Source organism: Protobothrops mucrosquamatus, unplaced genomic scaffold (assembly GCF_001527695.2).
Source record: "Protobothrops mucrosquamatus isolate PMUCROS unplaced genomic scaffold, P.Mucros_1.0 scaffold39, whole genome shotgun sequence".
NCBI classification, from domain to species: Eukaryota; Metazoa; Chordata; class Lepidosauria; order Squamata; family Viperidae; genus Protobothrops; species Protobothrops mucrosquamatus.
The window spans coordinates 1,927,527-1,946,142 of record NW_015386421.1 but is presented as its reverse complement, the minus strand read 5'-3'; the positions used below and the strand labels follow the sequence as shown (position 1 = coordinate 1,946,142).

Genomic DNA, 18,616 nt, shown 5'->3' with positions numbered 1-18,616 from the left:
CTCCATATGTATTATCTCTTAAGTTCTATATTTTATTATATTAGACTACCCGTGACCCGTTGGGTCATCATTTCAAAGATATTTTTTTCTCTAGAGAGACAAAATTATCGTGGGCAGGTATAAAACAGTGGGAGTAACCTCCAACTTTCTACAAACTTCCCTATTAACTTGCCTTCTGAGAAGCTGGCAGAGAGTGGTGGAAATGATGATCACTTGACTGCAGCAGCACAGCCACAAAGCAGTGTTTAAACAACCACAACTTTGCCAAATTTCAATCCCACAGAAGCAATAAGTCCCAGATTTTGGACTCATTGTTTAAGTTAGCTCATTTGAGATACATTGATTCAAAAATTGTTGCCCTTTGATACACATTTTCATCCAACTGAAGGTTACAAACAGTTTTAGTAATATATAGATTCCTATGGGTCTGCCATGATATAGCAGGTTCTGATTCTGCATTCTTACTACCTTCCATAGAGCACTTCTGGACCAGGTAGATCATTGGCAGAGTTTTCTGGCACTGGTCAACATGATAATGTTCTGCACCGGAATCCCAGGACACTATCCTGTGAATGAGACCACAAGCTCACTTACACTCACTTTCTGGTATACATTGCAGGTAAGAGTTCTCTTCCTGAAACAGATTCCTTCAAGTGGTATTTTCTTAGCTTGATATGATTTATTTATAAGAGCCATGGTGGTGCAGTGGTTAGAATGCATTATTGCAAGCTCAAGGTTGACTCATCCTTCCATCCTTCTGAGGTCAGTAAAATAAGGACCCGGATTGTTGGGGGCAATATGCTGACTCTGTAAACCGCTTAGAGAGGGCTGTAAAGCACTGTGAAGCCATATATAAGTCTAAGTGCCATTGCTATTGCTGTCCCCTGGTTTAGTGGTTTATGTATACATAATCTATTTGTTCTGTACTTGTAGTAGAAACACACATTATATAGTTGATATTGATGTCGACTCTGGACTGAGTACTATGTAGTATGTAAATCAGCAGATGGTCAGACTTCAGTCAGTCAAAAGTCCTTCTTTGTGATCAATACTTTGCTTATTAAAGTCAAGATTCTTGTTTCCCTCCGTGCAATGAACGCTTTACTGGGTAGTAGAACTATTATCTTGTTGCATCTTATTTCTGTTCATGTTTTATTGTATGTCATTGGATTTGAATATCCATCCTGTGTTTAAGTAGGATGACTTTTCTATATAGCGTGGCAGATTAGGTTGACACTCCTGCACTGCTCAAGAACAAGGCTATTTGTTGAAGTGCTGCATTTCTAAGTGCCAGCTTGAAATAGGATGAGGTCATATGTTGCCTCAGTATGTGACTGGTGCAGTACTTCAGTCCACAGACACATTATTAATGAATGGTGCCGAACTAGAATAGCATCTTCTATAGTCTATTGGAGAAGGGAGGGTTTTTTTCCTGCCATGTCTACTGTACATCACAGCAATATGCTTACTCTTAGTTCTCACTGTGTCTTTGACTTTTCATTGGCTATGAAATGCGTGACTTCATTATGAGAACTAGTTTTTTCCTCACTTAGACAAAAATAAGAACAAGATGATCCTTATACCTGGTCTGTGATAGCTTCTACTTTTGCTTACAGGTAATTGCTGGGAGATGATACTGCTTATTTGGTGCATTGACAGAGTATAATATAAAGTTATTCCTTTACTTTAATGTTCTCATTTAAAAACAAAGACAATTGGCAGTCTGTTTTGGAGAACTCCAATAAATTCAGTTGCAAACATATGTCTGAAAGACATCTGTAGCCTATAGCTGTATCTTTTTTCCCATTAAAACAACAGCAGCCTCTTGTCATTGCCTTGCAGTTAGGACCTAGGAAAAGGGTCAAATGCCAGGAAAGATATCTGGGGGGCCCTTGCACAATGAACAAGTCAATATTGGGCAGAGCAGCTGAAAGATTTGAGGAAAGCAGTATGATATTGAATTGCGAGTTCTAGCTATCCCATCAGAAAGTAATGATAGCAGTAATTTCTTATGATCATACCCAAATCTTAGGGGTGGTTGTGTCACATAGCTTTTCTCTGCAACTGAGAAATTATCTTTTTGTTTGCAGGATGACATTCTGTCTTTTGATCCAGAAAAACAGGCTATGTATCAGCAAGTGTATCGACCTGTATATTTTCAGTTAGTGGATGTACTCTTACATAAAGCTCAGTTTCCTTCTGATGAAGAATACAGTTGCTGGTCTTCTGATGAAAAGGAGCAATTTCGTATATATCGGTATGGCCTTTTGCTTTTAATATAGGAAATGGCTTGTGAACCGCAAAAGAGTAGTTAATCACACAGTATTGGTTGTAAAGAAGGCTGAATGTTGGATTGTTAGTGTTTATTTTAGCTATTTCTATGTTTACTTCGTTCTGTAAGCAGACTTTTTGTGATTCTTTTGTCTTCCAGAGTGGACATCTCAGATACTTTGATGTATGTATATGAGATGTTGGGAGCGGAACTGCTGAGTAGCTTATATGACAAACTGGGTCGCCTTCTGACAAATTCAGAGCAGCCATCCTCATGGCAGGTGAGGATAGAGTTCTGCTCTCAGATGACTGCAGTAACCAGTGAACCATTGGCCAGGACTAGGGAGGAGGGAGGAAACCATGTAGAGGAAGTAATGGAATAAATGGGTATTATGAAACTTTTCGCCATTTGTCCAGCTTGAGCTCTGTATGGCTATTTCTCTTTTAGTTACTACCTTGGTTAGCAACCATTCACAGATACCACAGTTGTAAAAAGTCATTTTCTGACCAATATGCATATTTATCCCCAAATTTTGTTCGCCTGACAACAAAAGCCTTAATCGTTGTGATTAAGATCTGACTTAAAGCTTCTAATCAACTAATTAAGATCACAGACCTGAGCTTGTAAACTTGAAATTAGCACTTTCTGGGGAAGCACTTGTGGCAGAGAAAAGCAGCTCAGGAAGAGATCTTGTTTAAGCAATCTCTCTGGTCTTTGAGGTGGAAAAAAAGGGGGGAAACCGGGTCAGGCACAGGATATAGTGCAAGATAACTTTATCTGAATGGAAGGAGAGCAACAAATGATCTTGCTCCCTCCCTCCCTCCCTCTCTCTCCCTCTCCCCCTCTCCCTGTTCCTCTCCCATACACACTTAGCTACCATTTTGCTTAACAATCAAGTTGTTGGAATGAAATGTGGTTGCTAAATGAGAAGAGAGTGTAAAATGGAAATTTAAACAGCTAATAATCAGGTGCTTCCAACTGAATTTTAGTAAAATGATCTGGGTATTTTGGAGCCTCAAATTGAAGCTGGAACTTCATACAAAATTGTGAGTTCTTTATACCTAGATTAATATAGAGATTGCTATAGCAAATGTGCAGTCCCATTTCCTTTGACGTTACACATACTGGTCTTTTTAGTTTAGTGAAATGTATTAGATATGTCTGCTACACAGAGATAGTTGTAATATTGGGCCACATGTCCATATATGGCAGCTGATCAGAATGGATCACTGACCTGTGTTATCAGAATGCTGTTGATGTGGCAAACAGTGATGGAAGTATCAATGATTACAGGGGTTCCTTATCCATCACTGTGACAGCAAACAAGAATTGAGCCCTGACCATGATTTATAAGCCAAGGCATTTAGAAGTAACAATGCCAATGCTCCAGCATACTGAGCATGTTGTAAACTCAGTGATCTATATATGAAATGGCCCATTGAGAAAGGGAATGTGTGTGCAAGATACTTTGCTTTTGCTTTCCCATCTCAAAGTAGTGGAACTGTGAGAGGCCAAACTACTTAATTTTCAGTCAATTGCTGCTCAGGCCTTATATGCTATGAACGCACAAGATAAGGACAATGAGTATAATTGTACATCCCAGATTCAGATTTAATAGTCTTGAAAAATAATGCTTGCTTTGGGGAAAAAATTATATCATAGAATTAACTGTAAGAAAATGACAGTTATATTTTTCTGTGGGAACTAGCTCCATACTGTACCTCTTTTGTCAGAATCAAAATTTGAGGGGGAGCTATTTGTTGCTGGATTCAACACATCTCTTTTTTATTTCTGGCAGCACACGGAAGCTTTACTTTATGGGTTCCAGTCCATTGCAGAGACTATAGATGTAAACTATTCAGATGTGGTTCCTGGCCTTATCGGTCTCATCCCCCACATCAGCATCAGCAATGTACAACTTGCGGACACAGTTATGTTCACTATTGGTGAGGAAATTGGACAAGTGGAGGGGAGATGCTATTGAATGGGGAAGATTGCAATTCTGAAATGATGTAACTGTTACAAAAAGATAGCTTAACATATCAGCAAAGTAATCTTGACTTGTTTTCTTTTTGTTACTAGGGGCTCTCTCAGAGTGGCTGGCTGATCACCCTGTAATGATCAACAATGTCCTGCCCCTGGTATTGCAGGCTCTGGGCAATCCAGAATTATCTATCTCTAGTGTCTCTACTCTTAAGAAGATATGCCGTGAGTGTAAATATGACTTGCCTCCGTATGCTGCCAACATTGTTGCTGTCTCTCAGGTAACAGAAATCATGGTTTAATGCAATTAAATTAATAGATGGATAATTAAAATAAACAAAACCATTATTGAAATAGATCCAGAGGTTTCATTTATCACTCTCTATGCCACCATACCTAATAATGGAATATTTGAGACTAGCCTATATTTAGAAAAAGACACACTTGGTCAAAAGAAGGCTTTTTTTATACAGGTGATAAAATTCTCTCCTTTAAATAGGCAGGAGCACATTGTTGTCTCAGTAGTTGCAGATCACCTCCCTTAATCATGGCAACAATAGCTGTCAGTCTAATCAGTGGTCAAATGCTGACCTTCATCTCTCCACATACCCTGCCCATATCCTTGAGATTGACAAGCTAAAAAGAAACCATATGAAGTTATTTGGTTATTTCCTTACGACCTGCCCCAACTCTGGAATCCAAATCAAAGTAAACCATTCTGCAGAGAATGATGAAAATTGCTCACAGTGAGCTTCCAACTGTTCCAGCTTCTCTCCCCAGTATGTTGATGGAGGCAAGGCCACGTTAAAAAAAAAAGAATGAGTCATCCAAGTACATGCACAGGGTGAGTGCAAATATGTGTTTATAAGTTTATATGGGGAACATGGATGTGTACAGAATAATAAGGAAATAAAATGTAGAACTTAGTCCTCTTCATTTCTGGTCTGCAGCCTCTACCTAGAATTTCCTTTCTGAAGATATAGGGTCCTTGAGGATGGGTAGGAAGGATTCCCTATTGCTGGTATTCAAAGAGTGAAAAATCTAAGATTTTTAAGCAATATTTATCATTGATCTAGATCAGACATGTCAAATTCGCGACGTCATGTGACATTGCGAGACGTATCAGGACAGTTTTGCCATTGCCAGCAATGGGGTGGGCGCGGCTTCCGAATGACGTGTCTGGCCCATGGGCCGGCAGTTTAACACCTCTGATCTAGATGTACAGAAGTAGCCTTTTTATAGCAAAAATAATAAGAAATTCTAAATCAGGGGTCCTCAACCCCCGGTCCGTGAACTGATTCCGGTCCGCGACATGCCAGAAAGTGATCCGCGCAAACCAATGAAGCCCTATCTGTGGGATGCAAGCAGCATGCAAAGCTACACCCCCTAAGGTCCGTGGAAAAACTTCTCTCCATGGAACCGGTCCCTAGTGCCCAAAAGGTTGGGGACCTCTGTTCTAAATAGCATATATGACCTGTGTTCAATGTGTGTTTATGGATAAATTCAGCTGAGTTGATAATCTTTATATCTTATCCAACCACAGATTTATGGTGAGATGATTGCATGAAAAGCAGAGGTCATCCTTTTCCCAGTAACTGAAATTTAGTCAAGATGGCTCTTCGTCTTTCACTTGCTCAAATGTTACCTATGTGGTATATGATAAGTTCTAGTGACTCTGTGGCAGGTAGAACCCCAGAGGCAAAGTCTTTACAATCAATTACCTATAATGAAATCCTGATTGCTATTCTTTTTTTACTTGTTCATTTTTCTCTGAAGCTTCAGTTCCCCTAGAACAGGGGTAGGCAACCTTGGCTCTTTTATGACTTGTGGACTTCAATACCCAGATTTCCTCAACTAGCCATGCCGAGTCAGGAATTCTGCGAGTTGAAGTCCACAAGTCATAAAAGAGCCAAGGTTGCCTACCCCTGCCCTTGAACCTCTATTTGCCTCACAGAATTTTCAGGTGGCACTATGGTTAGGGCATTGTTGATGTAAATAAATTCTGCATTAGAGGCAGCATTCACTTTCTTGACTCTTTTCCCTCTGTAGGAGGTGCTAATGAAGCAGATTCACAAGGTAAGATTATTTTCCCCATTTGACAGGAAATTACAAGTATGCATAAGATATGGTTTCCTATCAAACTATTACAATGGAATTGAACATTGCAGCAAATGTGAGGCTTTATTAGTGGGACAAATGAGGCTTTCAGTTCCTAAATAGAGATTTAATTATGTCTCCTAATAGCAGCAATGGCCATTCCTATACTGAGTCATGCCATTTATAAACAAGTTTCAGGATAAGTTCTCACAAGGCGTTTTTAAGCTTAAGCTTGTGGATGATTAAGAGTTGAGTGGGAAGATGAAGTGAAACTTTCTAAATGCAATAATAAAATTGAAAATGCTATCCATCTTTTCTTTTTAGACAAGTCAGTGTATGTGGCTGATGCAGGCTCTGGGTTTCTTATTGTCTGCCCTCCAAGTGGAGGAGATTTTGAAGAATCTACATTCACTTATAACTCCTTACATCCAACAATTAGAGAAATTGGCCGATGAAACGGTGAGCTACATCAGATGCCTGATAATGGTTTCTGTTTTTTTTCTTAAGGAAGACTAGGCCTGCTATACGTAAGAGGCTTATCCTTTTTGTTATAAGTCATGCTTAGTTTGTAAGCCCTCTTTTGCTTCCTTTCATTAGTGATTTCTACCATTGTCCTTTAGTTTATACTCTTCTTTATTACCATCCCATTCATCAATTCTACACTTGGGAACAAAATCATGGGGCACTTTCTCATGGCTATGTTAATGCACTATCCTCTACCAAAAGGTATGCTGATGTAAGCTGTGCTGCTCCAACTATCAAGCCCTACCCTACCACCAGAATTTGGCTGGTGAGAATTGCTGTCCTTAAATTATTGATAAAGTACTAGTTAAGGAGAAGCAATTGGTAGATTTCCCTGGCTTTATTTCCCTTTCCACCAAAATCACCTGCCAGTAAGAAAAACAAGCAGAGGTTGCTCTTATTAATATGGGGTGGGGTGGAATAGGCTGGGTATAGAAAGTATCTGGGAAGGGTGGTTTAGCCACTTTTCATATTATCCAAATGGCGAGAAATGCACAGTGATGCATGACAGAGCTCCCTGATGCTCCATGCTAGTGTTGGACTATATTGAAACTAAATGCTATACAGGTAGTCCTTGACTTACGATTTAGCAACCATTCGCAGTTACAATAGACCTCCCCAGAGCTACTTACTATTTGGTTCTGATGGCTGCTCTTGTGGTCACATGACTGCATGTTGGGCACTTGGTAACCAGCAGGTATTTATGGCCATTTGCCGTGTCCTGTGGTCACATGACTGTGTTTTATGTCATTTTTGCCAAAAATCCTGGCCTTGACTTCCATTTTTTGACAAAATGGCCCATAGTGAACAATGTTTTCACTTTACGATTGTCACGTTGCTTAATGACCTCCGCAAAAGTCATTAAATTGGATCGGTCACATAGGTGACACTTCATGACTGTCACAACTTAGGATCGCAATGGTCAGGCTCCATTACAGTCATAAGTCGAGAACTACCCGTATCCATATCTTGAAAGAGTCTTACTATCAGGTTACAGTTCACAGAAAGAATTGTGAAGAGCACTGTAGTGCACAGTTCTTCTGCTTTGCACTGCACTGCTCCGCTGTGACAGATAACAGGCAAAGAAGATGGATTTTTTAAAAATTAGTTTTATTCATTTATAACATAAAATGTGAAAATACAAAAGCAAATTGTAGGGGACAACAGTAGAAAAAGGGAAAACAAAAAAGGTGTGAAGAAAAGAAGGGGAAGAAACAAAAGGCATTGACTTGCGATTTTCTCTGTTGCAGTAAAATCAGACATTAAAATCAAATCTCAACTTTTTACATTTCTGTAGTAGTATGCATTAGCCATTTCTGTATCGGCAAATCAGTCTAATCGGTAAAACCCCAAATCATGATATCATTTTTTTCCAACTCAAGCACAAAGTCCAGAAGCGGCTTCCAAGTAGAAACAAAAGTACTTATGTTCTTTTCTTTTATCAGCACAGTCAATTTGGCCATCTCTGCTAATTCCATCAGCTTTTGTAACCATTCGTCCATGGTAGGAATCGGGGCATCCTTCCAGTTTTGTGCATAGAGTAATCTTGCTGCCGTCACCATGTATAAAATCAGAGTTCTGAATTTTTTTTCCAGTTCTCTTTCCATTAGGCCCAGAAGGAAAGTCTCTGGTTTAATCTTTATGTTCACTTTAAGAATTTTCTGCATTAATATATGAATCCTACTTCAATATTTCTTTGCCTTATCACATGTCCATCATAAATGATAAAAAGTCCCTTCTTTAGATTTACATTTCCAATGTTCACTTGAAATACCGCTATACATTCTAGATAACATATCTGGTGTTAAATACCAGCGATACATCATTTTGTAAAAAAAATTCTTTTAGGTTATAATTTAATGTGAATTTTAAGCCTTTTATCCACATAGTCTCCCATTGTTCAAACATCACATTATACCCAAAATTCCTTGCCCATTGGATCATACAGTGTTTTACATGTTCATTTTCCAAATTCAATTTTAATAACTTTTATAGACCTTGGCAATTATATGATCATCACTACCACATAGCAAAGAAGATGGATGGTGAAAAGCATAAGGAGCTCCTGTTCGCTTTGTCCCCCACCGTCTTTTCAAATTTGTTAATCCAGGATATGGGTCAGAAATCCTGCCGAGATGTGGAAATAAAGGCTGAGATGCTCACTCAAGAAAGGTCCTCCTTGCTTTCATAAAACAGCTGTGAAGGCTACTGTTTGGCCCCACTGTCTTACCTTCAATACAGTCCACTTTTGGGTGGGGAGAGACTGACAGGTGCTAGCAGACCAAGGCTGTGCTTCATCCCCGAACAGATCTCAGGAGAGGACAGAACTGCATGAGTACTTCTCGTGCCTTTTCAGGCTTCCTCTTCCATTGTTTTTCTCCAGTAAGAGATGCATTTTTTTCAGAATAGAAAAAGCTGCTAACTTTGTTGGCTGCTGCCACAATTATTCGGGCTCCATTACAGTTTTGCAGACCTAAAGGTTCTGCAATCTTAAAAGGTGAGATGGAGCAATTGAGCATTGAAAGGAAACCCCTAGGAGGCCCACTAATGGCAAGATGTTATCAGCCCAAAGTGATTAGACCCTGCCATTCCATTTTGATTTCTGTACTCTTTGCAGTTGGGCATAAGTGGGGGAGGGGGAATGAGAAAGTGAGTTTTGCTTAGAAAAATGCACTTGTCTAGGTAGCCTATGAGATTGGATCAAAAGTTAAGTGTGTGAATCCTACATGCACATGCATACAAACACATACATTCTTCAGGGTGTTAGCTGTCTTAAAATTCTCTTACCATATCCTTTAGAGGCTGGTGGCACATCTCTTCCAAAATAGAAGAAACTCTGTGCTGGATAAGGCCAAATCTAGTCTAACGGTTACTCAGGGTCTCTTTACCAAAAGCTTTATTTTAGGAGACTGCTGATCAGGAAAGCAGGAAAGCTTCTCCTGTTTGAACTGTAGTGTCTACCATTACATATTGAAAGAATTGTGAAATGTGAAAAAAGCAGAATGCCTTTGAAAAGGGACTAGAGGAGAGGGGGGCATGTCAAAGCAATCTGAAGTGGCCATTAGGAACAGGGAGATCCCAATTTTTTCCCTTAAGGTACATGGTCAGTGAAGAGTCTTAAATCCATAGCAAATATGTATTGGGAAAAATTGAAAGGCTTGATTTTAAGACTGGAACACCTCAATAGGACTTTAAAGGTGTCTTCGTGGTTGGCTGGGGATAAAACTAAGGCAATGTCAGGTGCAAACAACCAGACCCACACTGGAAGTGTTCAATTAGCTGCTTTATTGCTCAAACCTATACACAGGGATCTTCTCAGACTAACTGTTTGCATCTGAATGACACTAGATAAGATTCAGTGGTGTTCAAGGGGGAGTCAGACTTTGCCTTCTTGTGTCCACATAGGGGTTCTAGACTAAGTCCCTCTTTTGACTCCTCCCTCAGCTCATCCAGTTTTTCTTCTATAGGCAACATCATCTAATTTAAAAATGGTTAGTGGCACGTGCTCATGCTATAGTTAGAGAAGAGTGCAAAGATGAGCCCGAAGTCTGCTAAGAATGAAGCACTAGGTACCTAGCTGTGTTTCACAGTACTTTTTATTTCTTATTGATGCCAGCTTAAAAAACTTGATGATAATGGCCTATATCCTGGGCCAAGTGTGATGACTATAGTGATGCTTTATGTTGCAGCCCAATCCATCTAACAAGCTAGCTATTATCCATATATTGGGTCTACTCTCCAACCTCTTCACCACTTTGGACATCAGTCACCATGATGATGATCACGAGAACACAGAGGTTAAAAAACTGCCAGTGCCTCAGGGCCCCAATCCGGTGAGTATTGTTGCATAGCTGAAGAAGTTCTCTCTGTGTATTAATACAACTAATTCTTTAATAAATGCTTGTTTTCTCTGCAATGCAGTTACTATAAGCAGCTTTTCCTGTAGAAGGTAATACCAAGTTCTATTTAAAAATTATGATAAAAGGGATACTGTTATATACTGTTCCTATATTATGTTTTGTAATAATTTTAATAAAAGTTCTAATTACAACAATAAAAGATTATATAAAAGGAAAAAGGAAATAAAAAAGTACAAAAAAAAGAAAAAGAAAAAGATCCTTTCCCAAGAAAGCAACTTCCCACCCTCATTGTGACAAGTATAAACAATTTCATAATCTCTTCATTTCCTTTAATAATAAATATAAAACCTTTTATCCCATAATTCATCTCTTAATAACATGCTAATCAAATAAGCAACATCTTTTTCAATCAGCAAAATGTCTAATCAGAGTTTTAAAACAAGATTATTTCATGTACATAAAACTCAACATTTCATTTCTCAACTGTTAATTGTAAGCAAAACCCCATTTAAAAGACATAAAATGATCCCGATGGCCTAATATAAAACAAGGAATCTAGTTTAACATGGCAAGGAGGGACCATCTCTCCTTTAAAAAAGACAAGTGCCAATATACAACCTTCTGTGCCAACAATTCCAAAGAAAATCATCCCAAACAACATACATCATTCAAATAAGCATTCCATAACTTAACTATAAATTACAAACAAATCCACATTTAGTAAATATAAAGTAATCTAGTATCCTAATATAAACAAAAAATGAAAATTTATCGTAACAAACAGGAATAATTTCTCATTGTATAAAAACAAATACAACTAAAAAGTCAGATACAGAACCAGTTTAAATGCTATCAAATTAAGTAAGGGGAAAAGTTTAAACATCATATTAAAAGCAAGTAAGTACAGTATGCCACATTTTTCCTGTCCAGATGTCAGCATCCTAAAAGGACAAACCAAAATCAAACATTCCCATTTTAAACATGTTCAAATAAACCAACTTTGTATTCCTTTTTTTAAAATACCGAACAATCTTTCTGTGTAATCCATTGAGATGGTTGTTGATCCTTGTTACAAATGTCTTCCATACTTTAAACAGCCTCTTTTGTAAGTCCAAGTATTGTCATTTTTATTTCCTTCTTAATTTTTAAAGGCTCACCTATTTTTTTCTTTATATCTGATGACAAATCCTTATTCAAAGTTTTGTTCTGATTGTAATCCCAGATAGATTTTCTTGCATATGTTTTTTCTGTACATCTTATTCTGGGAAGAAACTGTTCCCAAGAAGACACAAGATAGCTGATGTAATTGATTCAAGCTCCTGTTGCAGTTTCCATTATAGTTTTTTAAAGATATCTCTGACCATCTTTATGAATTTCTTATTATGTCTCCAGTATCAAAACAGTTTTTCTTTTCCAGAAAAATATATTGTTTAAGATTAATTTTAAAGTCTTAATATTCAAAATCAAATATTCCAATGTTTTCTGAGCCCTTCCTCCATTTAAAACTTATAGCCAAACCTTGTTTTGCTTCTTTGCTGTTTATTTTAAAATCTTAAAAGTTTTATAAAGATAGATCTTCATTTTCTTTCTTTTTTTAAAAAAAAGTTTTTTATTTATAAAACAGTTAAAACAAAGATGGACATAACATAGATGGACATAACGTAACATTCCAGTGTATATATTCCTAACAATTTGTTCCTCATCATTCATATGGTTTAGGTTTTAGGTTTTATTAAATTTATACCCCGCCCTTCTCCTGGCGGACTCAGGGCGGCTTACAGCAAGTTAAAAAACAGACAAACCATACAAAATACTAAGTTTAAAATACAATTAAAATGAAATATTGATTTTTTTGCCGTTTCTTTTTAAAATTATGTTAAAGACCAAATTAAAATCAAATTAAAATCAAATTAAAATATCCCTTAGGCCAGTCCCGCTAGCTGGAATAGCCATGTCTTGAGGGCGCGGCGGAAGGAGGGGAGATCCGGAATGACCCGGATCTCTGGGGGTAATTCGTTCCATAGGGAGGGGGCTCCGACAGAGAAGGCCCTCCCCCTGGGGGTCGCCAGCCGGCACTGTCTNACACCTTGAAGCGCACCTGAAAAGCCACCGGTAGCCAGTGCAGTTCGCGCAGCAGCGGCGTTACATGGGAGCGACGAGTCACTCCCATCACCGCTCGCGCGGCTGCATTCTGGACTAACTGGAGCCTCCGAGTGCTCCTCAAGGGGAGCCCCATGTAGAGAGCATTGCAGTAGTCCAGGCGGGAGGTGACAAGAGCGTGGGTAACTGTGCGCAAGGCAGTTACTTAATCTCTTAATCTCTATATATACATATTTTTCTATACAATACAGTCTCTAATTTGTTTCTCTATATACTAACATACAGTTTTATATATCTCTATCTTAACACTAACTTAAAACCCAAACAGTTCTCCTTGATTCAGATCTTCATTTTCTTGTATTAAAGATTGAAGGCGCTCACTTTGAAGGTGTCTTAACTTCTTTGAAGCAGTTAATAGCAATTTCTGCAATGGCTGCAAACATCTCTTTTCATGGAGCCATTTTTAGTCTGCCCTCTTCCCTGGAAGTCCCTTTCCATTCCTCTATTCTAAGTGAGTCTTTTTAGTTGAGTTACCCAAGATCATGAGAAGTTTTTGTATGACTGTTTTAATGATCAGAACTAAATTCAGAGCATTCCTTAGAAAAAGTTATAAGCTTCCTTTGCATTAGCCATTGAGAATGAGAAATACGGTATGCATTGTATGATACTAGTGTACTTAAAGGAGGTGCACAAAAGATTTCCCAGACAATCTCTAACTCCCTTTCTACCTGAAAATCTGAATGCCTATATACTTTGCTAAAATACTTTGCTAAATACTTTGCTAAAATCACAAGCATGTAAGACACGCCGATTTCTAAATTATATTCTATGTTCATTCTCGTTTATAGGTAGTGGTGGTGTTACAGCAAGTTTTCCAGCTCATCCAGAAAGTGCTCAGCAAGTGGTTAAATGATGCCCAAGTTGTGGAGGTAATGCTTCTTCTAAGTAAAAAAAAAAAAATCACACAAAGGGATACAGGACAAGCCATTTTCTTCAGGTGGTTATAGTGCCTGACCAGGTGGATTTACTGCTGTGATATCTGGCCTCCGTGGATCTGCTAATAACAGAACATTCCTTTTAAAAACATAGGCCTGAAAAAAGCTTCACCTCTCTGCTAGGAGGAGAAATCTAGGTTTATCCTGTAGTGCTGTTAAAATAGTTGATCTGTGATAGGTACTTGACATACTGCTGTAACATGGATTATCTGGATTATGCTGGTGTGTTTCTTAGATTAGATCTGCTCTATTTCTTCTTAAATAACTTGAAATTACCATGCCACCCCCTTTCTAAGGTAACTTATGGAACCTATGAATCGAGTCAAGTATATATACTTAAGAAGCATGATATTATCTATGTAGCAGTAGAGCCGTTTGGATTATTAATCATTCGCTGTATTTTTTTCCTACTGCAATTTTACAATTTTATATGTATATATGTAGCCAAGTGAAATATATGTATGAACTGTATGAATAACAACTTGACATTCTTGCTTTATAATAAGTTAAAATATATTTAGTTGCTATCTTTTTTTTAAAAAATCACAGTTTTACTATGAAAGTATTTAAAACTTATAAAAATATTTACTGTTAACCTAATACCAATCTGATCTGCTTTTAGCAAAATGGTAGTCACTTTTATTCCATCCTGCATTTTTGATTGTTTAAATATTTGACTTAATTAAGCAGTCCATTTTACATTGTGTCCTCTGGATCAGAAACATAAGTCCATGCTGGCTGGGGATTCTGAAAGATGCAGTCTCAAGTAATTCCCCTAACTTGGGAAGAGCTGAATTGGTTCAGTTCATTTTGGTCCAGTTTAATTTTTCTTCTGATTATTTGGTAATACAGCTTTAAACATCTCAAAAATGCTTGCTGCAGCAAAAAAAATAGAGAGGGAGAAAACAGATATCCAGCGGTGTTCATGCAGATATACAAGAAAGGAACAGTGAAGATTAAAAGGGCTCACTGTCCTGTGGTAATATTTGCTGCAGCCTAAATGAGCCTTGCTGTGTCATTCTTTGGTTGACCCTCACTAATGGGAAAGCAACAGTCATTGTGATCTCTTCTCTCCCAGAGAAAGTGCCATTATAATTTCTCCCTCACTCCTCATTTCCTCTTGTTTTCTTTGTTACTTCATCTTATATAAAATGTATCAAATATAATTTTATGCTGTTATAAATAGTTGCAATATCTTTTTTAGGCAGCTCACTTAAAATTGATAAAAGTAGCCAATTGAAAGGGAATGCAACAATTGATCTATGTGTACTGTATTTCATGGAGAGAACTGAGAAGTATATCCAGCCTGATAATCAAAAGCTGTTCACACTAAATTCTCAACCATTTCCCTAATAAAATTATATTACTAGTTTTGCCTCAATATGAATGAGGTTCTTTGCATTTTTAAGAATGACTGGATATAGAATTGAAAAGTTTAATCCATTGTTCAGTGTAAAAATCTGAAATAAATATTTCTGAAAAAGAGGTATTGCATCTACATTGGTAGACATCCAATGAAGGGAGGCATGGTTATTCTGTGGGTTCCAGTGTTGAACTGCTCTCAACTGACTTTTGTAAAAGTCAGTAAGAATCTGTGTTTGTCCATTATTTCATGACCTACATTCTGGGACAATAGTAAATATGTATGTGAGACATCCTTTCAGATATTTGAAGAGTAGTCTTCTCTACTCAAGAGTAGTCTTATAATAATTTTCATTGTCTTTTTTTGAACCTATTCCAATTTATTCGAATCTTTCTAAATATGTGCAGCCCAGAACTGGACATACTATTCAAAGTGGGATTTGACCAGTACAAAATCGTTGCAAACAATCCTATTGATTTGGAAACATTGCTTCTGTTGATGCAGCCCAAAAAGTGCATTTGCCTTTTTTTTTTACATTGATATAATGTTATTGACTCATATTGACATTGCAGTCAGCTACTGTTTTTATTTCCCTGCAAGCACTGCTACCAAGTTAGATGTTTTTCATCCTTTACCTTGGAATTCAGTTTTTTATTTTCTAAGTGAAACAATTGTATCATGAGCCGTGGTGATGCAGTGGTTAGAATGCAGTACTGCAGGCTAATTCTACTGACTGCCAGCTGCCAGCAGTTTGGCAGTTCGATTCTCACCAACTCAAGGTTGACTCAGCCTTCCATCCTTCTGAGGTCAGTAAAATGAAGACTCAGATTGTTGGGGACAATATGCTCTGTAAACTGCTTAGAGAGGGCTGTAAAGCACTGTGAAGTGGTATGTAAGTCTTAAGTGCTATTGCTATTGTTATGTCAAGGGTGGCCAAACTTCTGGTGCCTTCCCCTATCTCTGAAGGAGAAAATTGTCAAAAAAACTGATCAGGAATTTCCCGAAATGTCTAGGCTTGGTGGAATTCTCCAATTTAGGTAACAAGTCCAAATTAGGTAATAATAAATTAGGTAATAAGTCCCTATAATTACTTTGTCATGTCTGTGAAAGGTTTGCAATTTGTTTTTGGAAGATATTATTCACATATTTTCCATGCTGGGACTTGTGATAGTAAAAATTCAACCCCGGTGTTCCTTTTATTTATTCCTCTGCTTATTTTACCACAGATGCTCTTTAAAGTGCTAAATGGGTTTAAAGTGCTCACTTGGGTTTCCGAACAGGAGTCATTACTTTTAACATATAATGCAACTTTTTCTATTGCTTCTATTCCTATTGAACAATTTTTATATTTCAACTGCTAGATTTCATTCCTGGGGCTCTTCCACAATGTCTTTGTCATAACTATGGAATCTTATTTGCCTTCCTATGTTAATAGTTTGTTCATCTTGTTTATTTCACATATAAAAATTAGTGAATTAACTAAAGAGGCCATAAACTTCATGAACCAATGCTCTTTTTGATTTTTCATTCAGTGCTTCAATGGCCTCTTTATTACAATGTTCTATAGCAAGATCCTTACTTATTCTAAGATCCTTACTTCAGGATTTTAGTCCACATGAGATTCATTATGAAGCCCTATAACCAAATTTTGGTCAAATTGTTTCATTAAGCCTTTTGTTTGTTTATTTGTTTGTTTGTTTGTTTGTTTGTTTAGCATATTTATATAGCTGCCCAAATGGGATCTTACAAGGTGTATGCCATCTTCTGCAAGAAATCTGCCATGTACGTAGCACAAACCATGGATACCAGAAACTAAATCTTTCCTGTTACCACCACTTCCATAGCCATTCACTTGCAATATGCTTGAGGTGGAAATTTTAATACCAAAACTAAAAACTGCAGTTTATGTACAAATAAATGTTGGGCAGAAAACAAGGGTGCAGCTAAGAAGTCCAAAGGCCTGAATATTTAAGTTATTTATTCTGTAGATATGGCTGCCTGAGAAAATAATGTGATACATAATGATGTTGATAAGAGATTTCATTTGCCGCTAAATAGAAACTGTTTAAATTGTTTGGAGAATAGTAGGCTTTCCTGCAGTACATCCAAGTGCTACATGAATATCACAATTTCTAACTGAAATATAGGTATGCTGACTTCAGATCACATCAGAAATTTCTTCACTTCTATTCAAGAAAACCAACTTTTGAAACAGCAGGAGGATTATAAAAGTGAAAAGATGATAATATTGGAATAGTAGTTGATGTGATCCAGATAGAATGTTTGGTTTTTGTTTTTTTTAAAAATGGACAGCCAGAGATTAGTCTTTGTTTAATCATGAAGCTTTTCTGGATGAAAACAAACAAGCCTTGTTCAGTCTACATTATCTCAAAGGATAAAATACAAAACAATTATGCTGGCTCAAATTTATTCAAGAAAGAATAGAATGCAAAACAAATAACTCCTTGGTTGAGGGAAAAAGGTATTCCCTGGACTCAGTTTTCCCTTGACACGGCCTCTTATCCCCACAGTCTGTGTGCTCCATTTTTGAAAAATCTGTGAAGACTCTTCTCGATGATTTTGCACCCATGGTACCTCAACTGTGTGAGATGCTGGGACAGATGTATAGCACTATTCCTCAGGCGTCTGCTATTGACCTCACCAGGCAGGTACGTTTTTTAGCACATTAATCTCTGGTAAATACTAAATTCAAAAAGGAAACTAATACTTGTTGAGCAGTTTTTCTGCCATCTGGTGCCCTTGGCTTTTCCTTTGATAAAAGAATTTTACAAAAATGAAATATTTTTTCTCTGTTAGCTCATAGCAAATGGATTGTTTGTGCCTGTATGGACAAAACAATTGAAAAACTGCAATGTCCCTGAACTATATAATTTCTTGTTTCCTTTGGTATCTTAATACTAAAGCTTTTGCTGATACTTAAACAATTAGTTGGTCCAAATATGAGTAAGGGGGGGGAGTTGGGAAAAAGTAGGTTTAGGAATGTGAAATAGAATGGAGAATATCATAACTATTCAATTTCTGTGTTCTCTTATATCCTCAGCTAGTTCACATTTTTGCCCATGAACCTGCCCACTTCCCACCGATCAAGGCACTCTTTCTGCTTGTCACATCAGTTACATTAACACTCTTTCAGCAAGGTATGTATGTCTTGGAACCCTCATTCTTGTGAAGCAGTTCCATTGGTAATAGTTCTTTCTAATTTAAAATGTTCAGATTAGCCTGTAGGATTGCAGATAGTCACAGTTCCCTTGCTCAGATAATAGGCCCTGCTGAATGAGCTCCAATGGAGTTTAGACATTATATCCTGAGTAATGAGAATCAAATTTATTAGCTTGTTTCTCCCTGAATATCAGTCAAACCGTGAGAGGGCAATACTGCTATCATGTTCTCCTCTCCCCTCCTT

The 18,616-nt window shown here is 37.5% G+C and overlaps 1 protein-coding gene across 1 annotated transcript in view; it reads left to right on the top strand.

Annotated features, from left to right (window-relative positions):
• The window catches only part of IPO13 (importin 13), a 55,240-nt gene that overhangs the window by 23,646 nt on the left and 12,978 nt on the right, over positions 1-18,616 (top strand). The window contains exons 4-14 of the mRNA XM_029283214.1: positions 478-619; positions 2,091-2,257; positions 2,432-2,552; positions 4,071-4,218; positions 4,355-4,536; positions 6,305-6,331; positions 6,677-6,811; positions 10,564-10,707; positions 13,683-13,763; positions 17,724-17,861; positions 18,254-18,350. Coding sequence (XP_029139047.1) covers positions 478-619; positions 2,091-2,257; positions 2,432-2,552; positions 4,071-4,218; positions 4,355-4,536; positions 6,305-6,331; positions 6,677-6,811; positions 10,564-10,707; positions 13,683-13,763; positions 17,724-17,861; positions 18,254-18,350 — 1,382 coding nt within the window. The remainder of the gene's footprint in view (positions 1-477; positions 620-2,090; positions 2,258-2,431; positions 2,553-4,070; positions 4,219-4,354; positions 4,537-6,304; positions 6,332-6,676; positions 6,812-10,563; positions 10,708-13,682; positions 13,764-17,723; positions 17,862-18,253; positions 18,351-18,616) is intronic.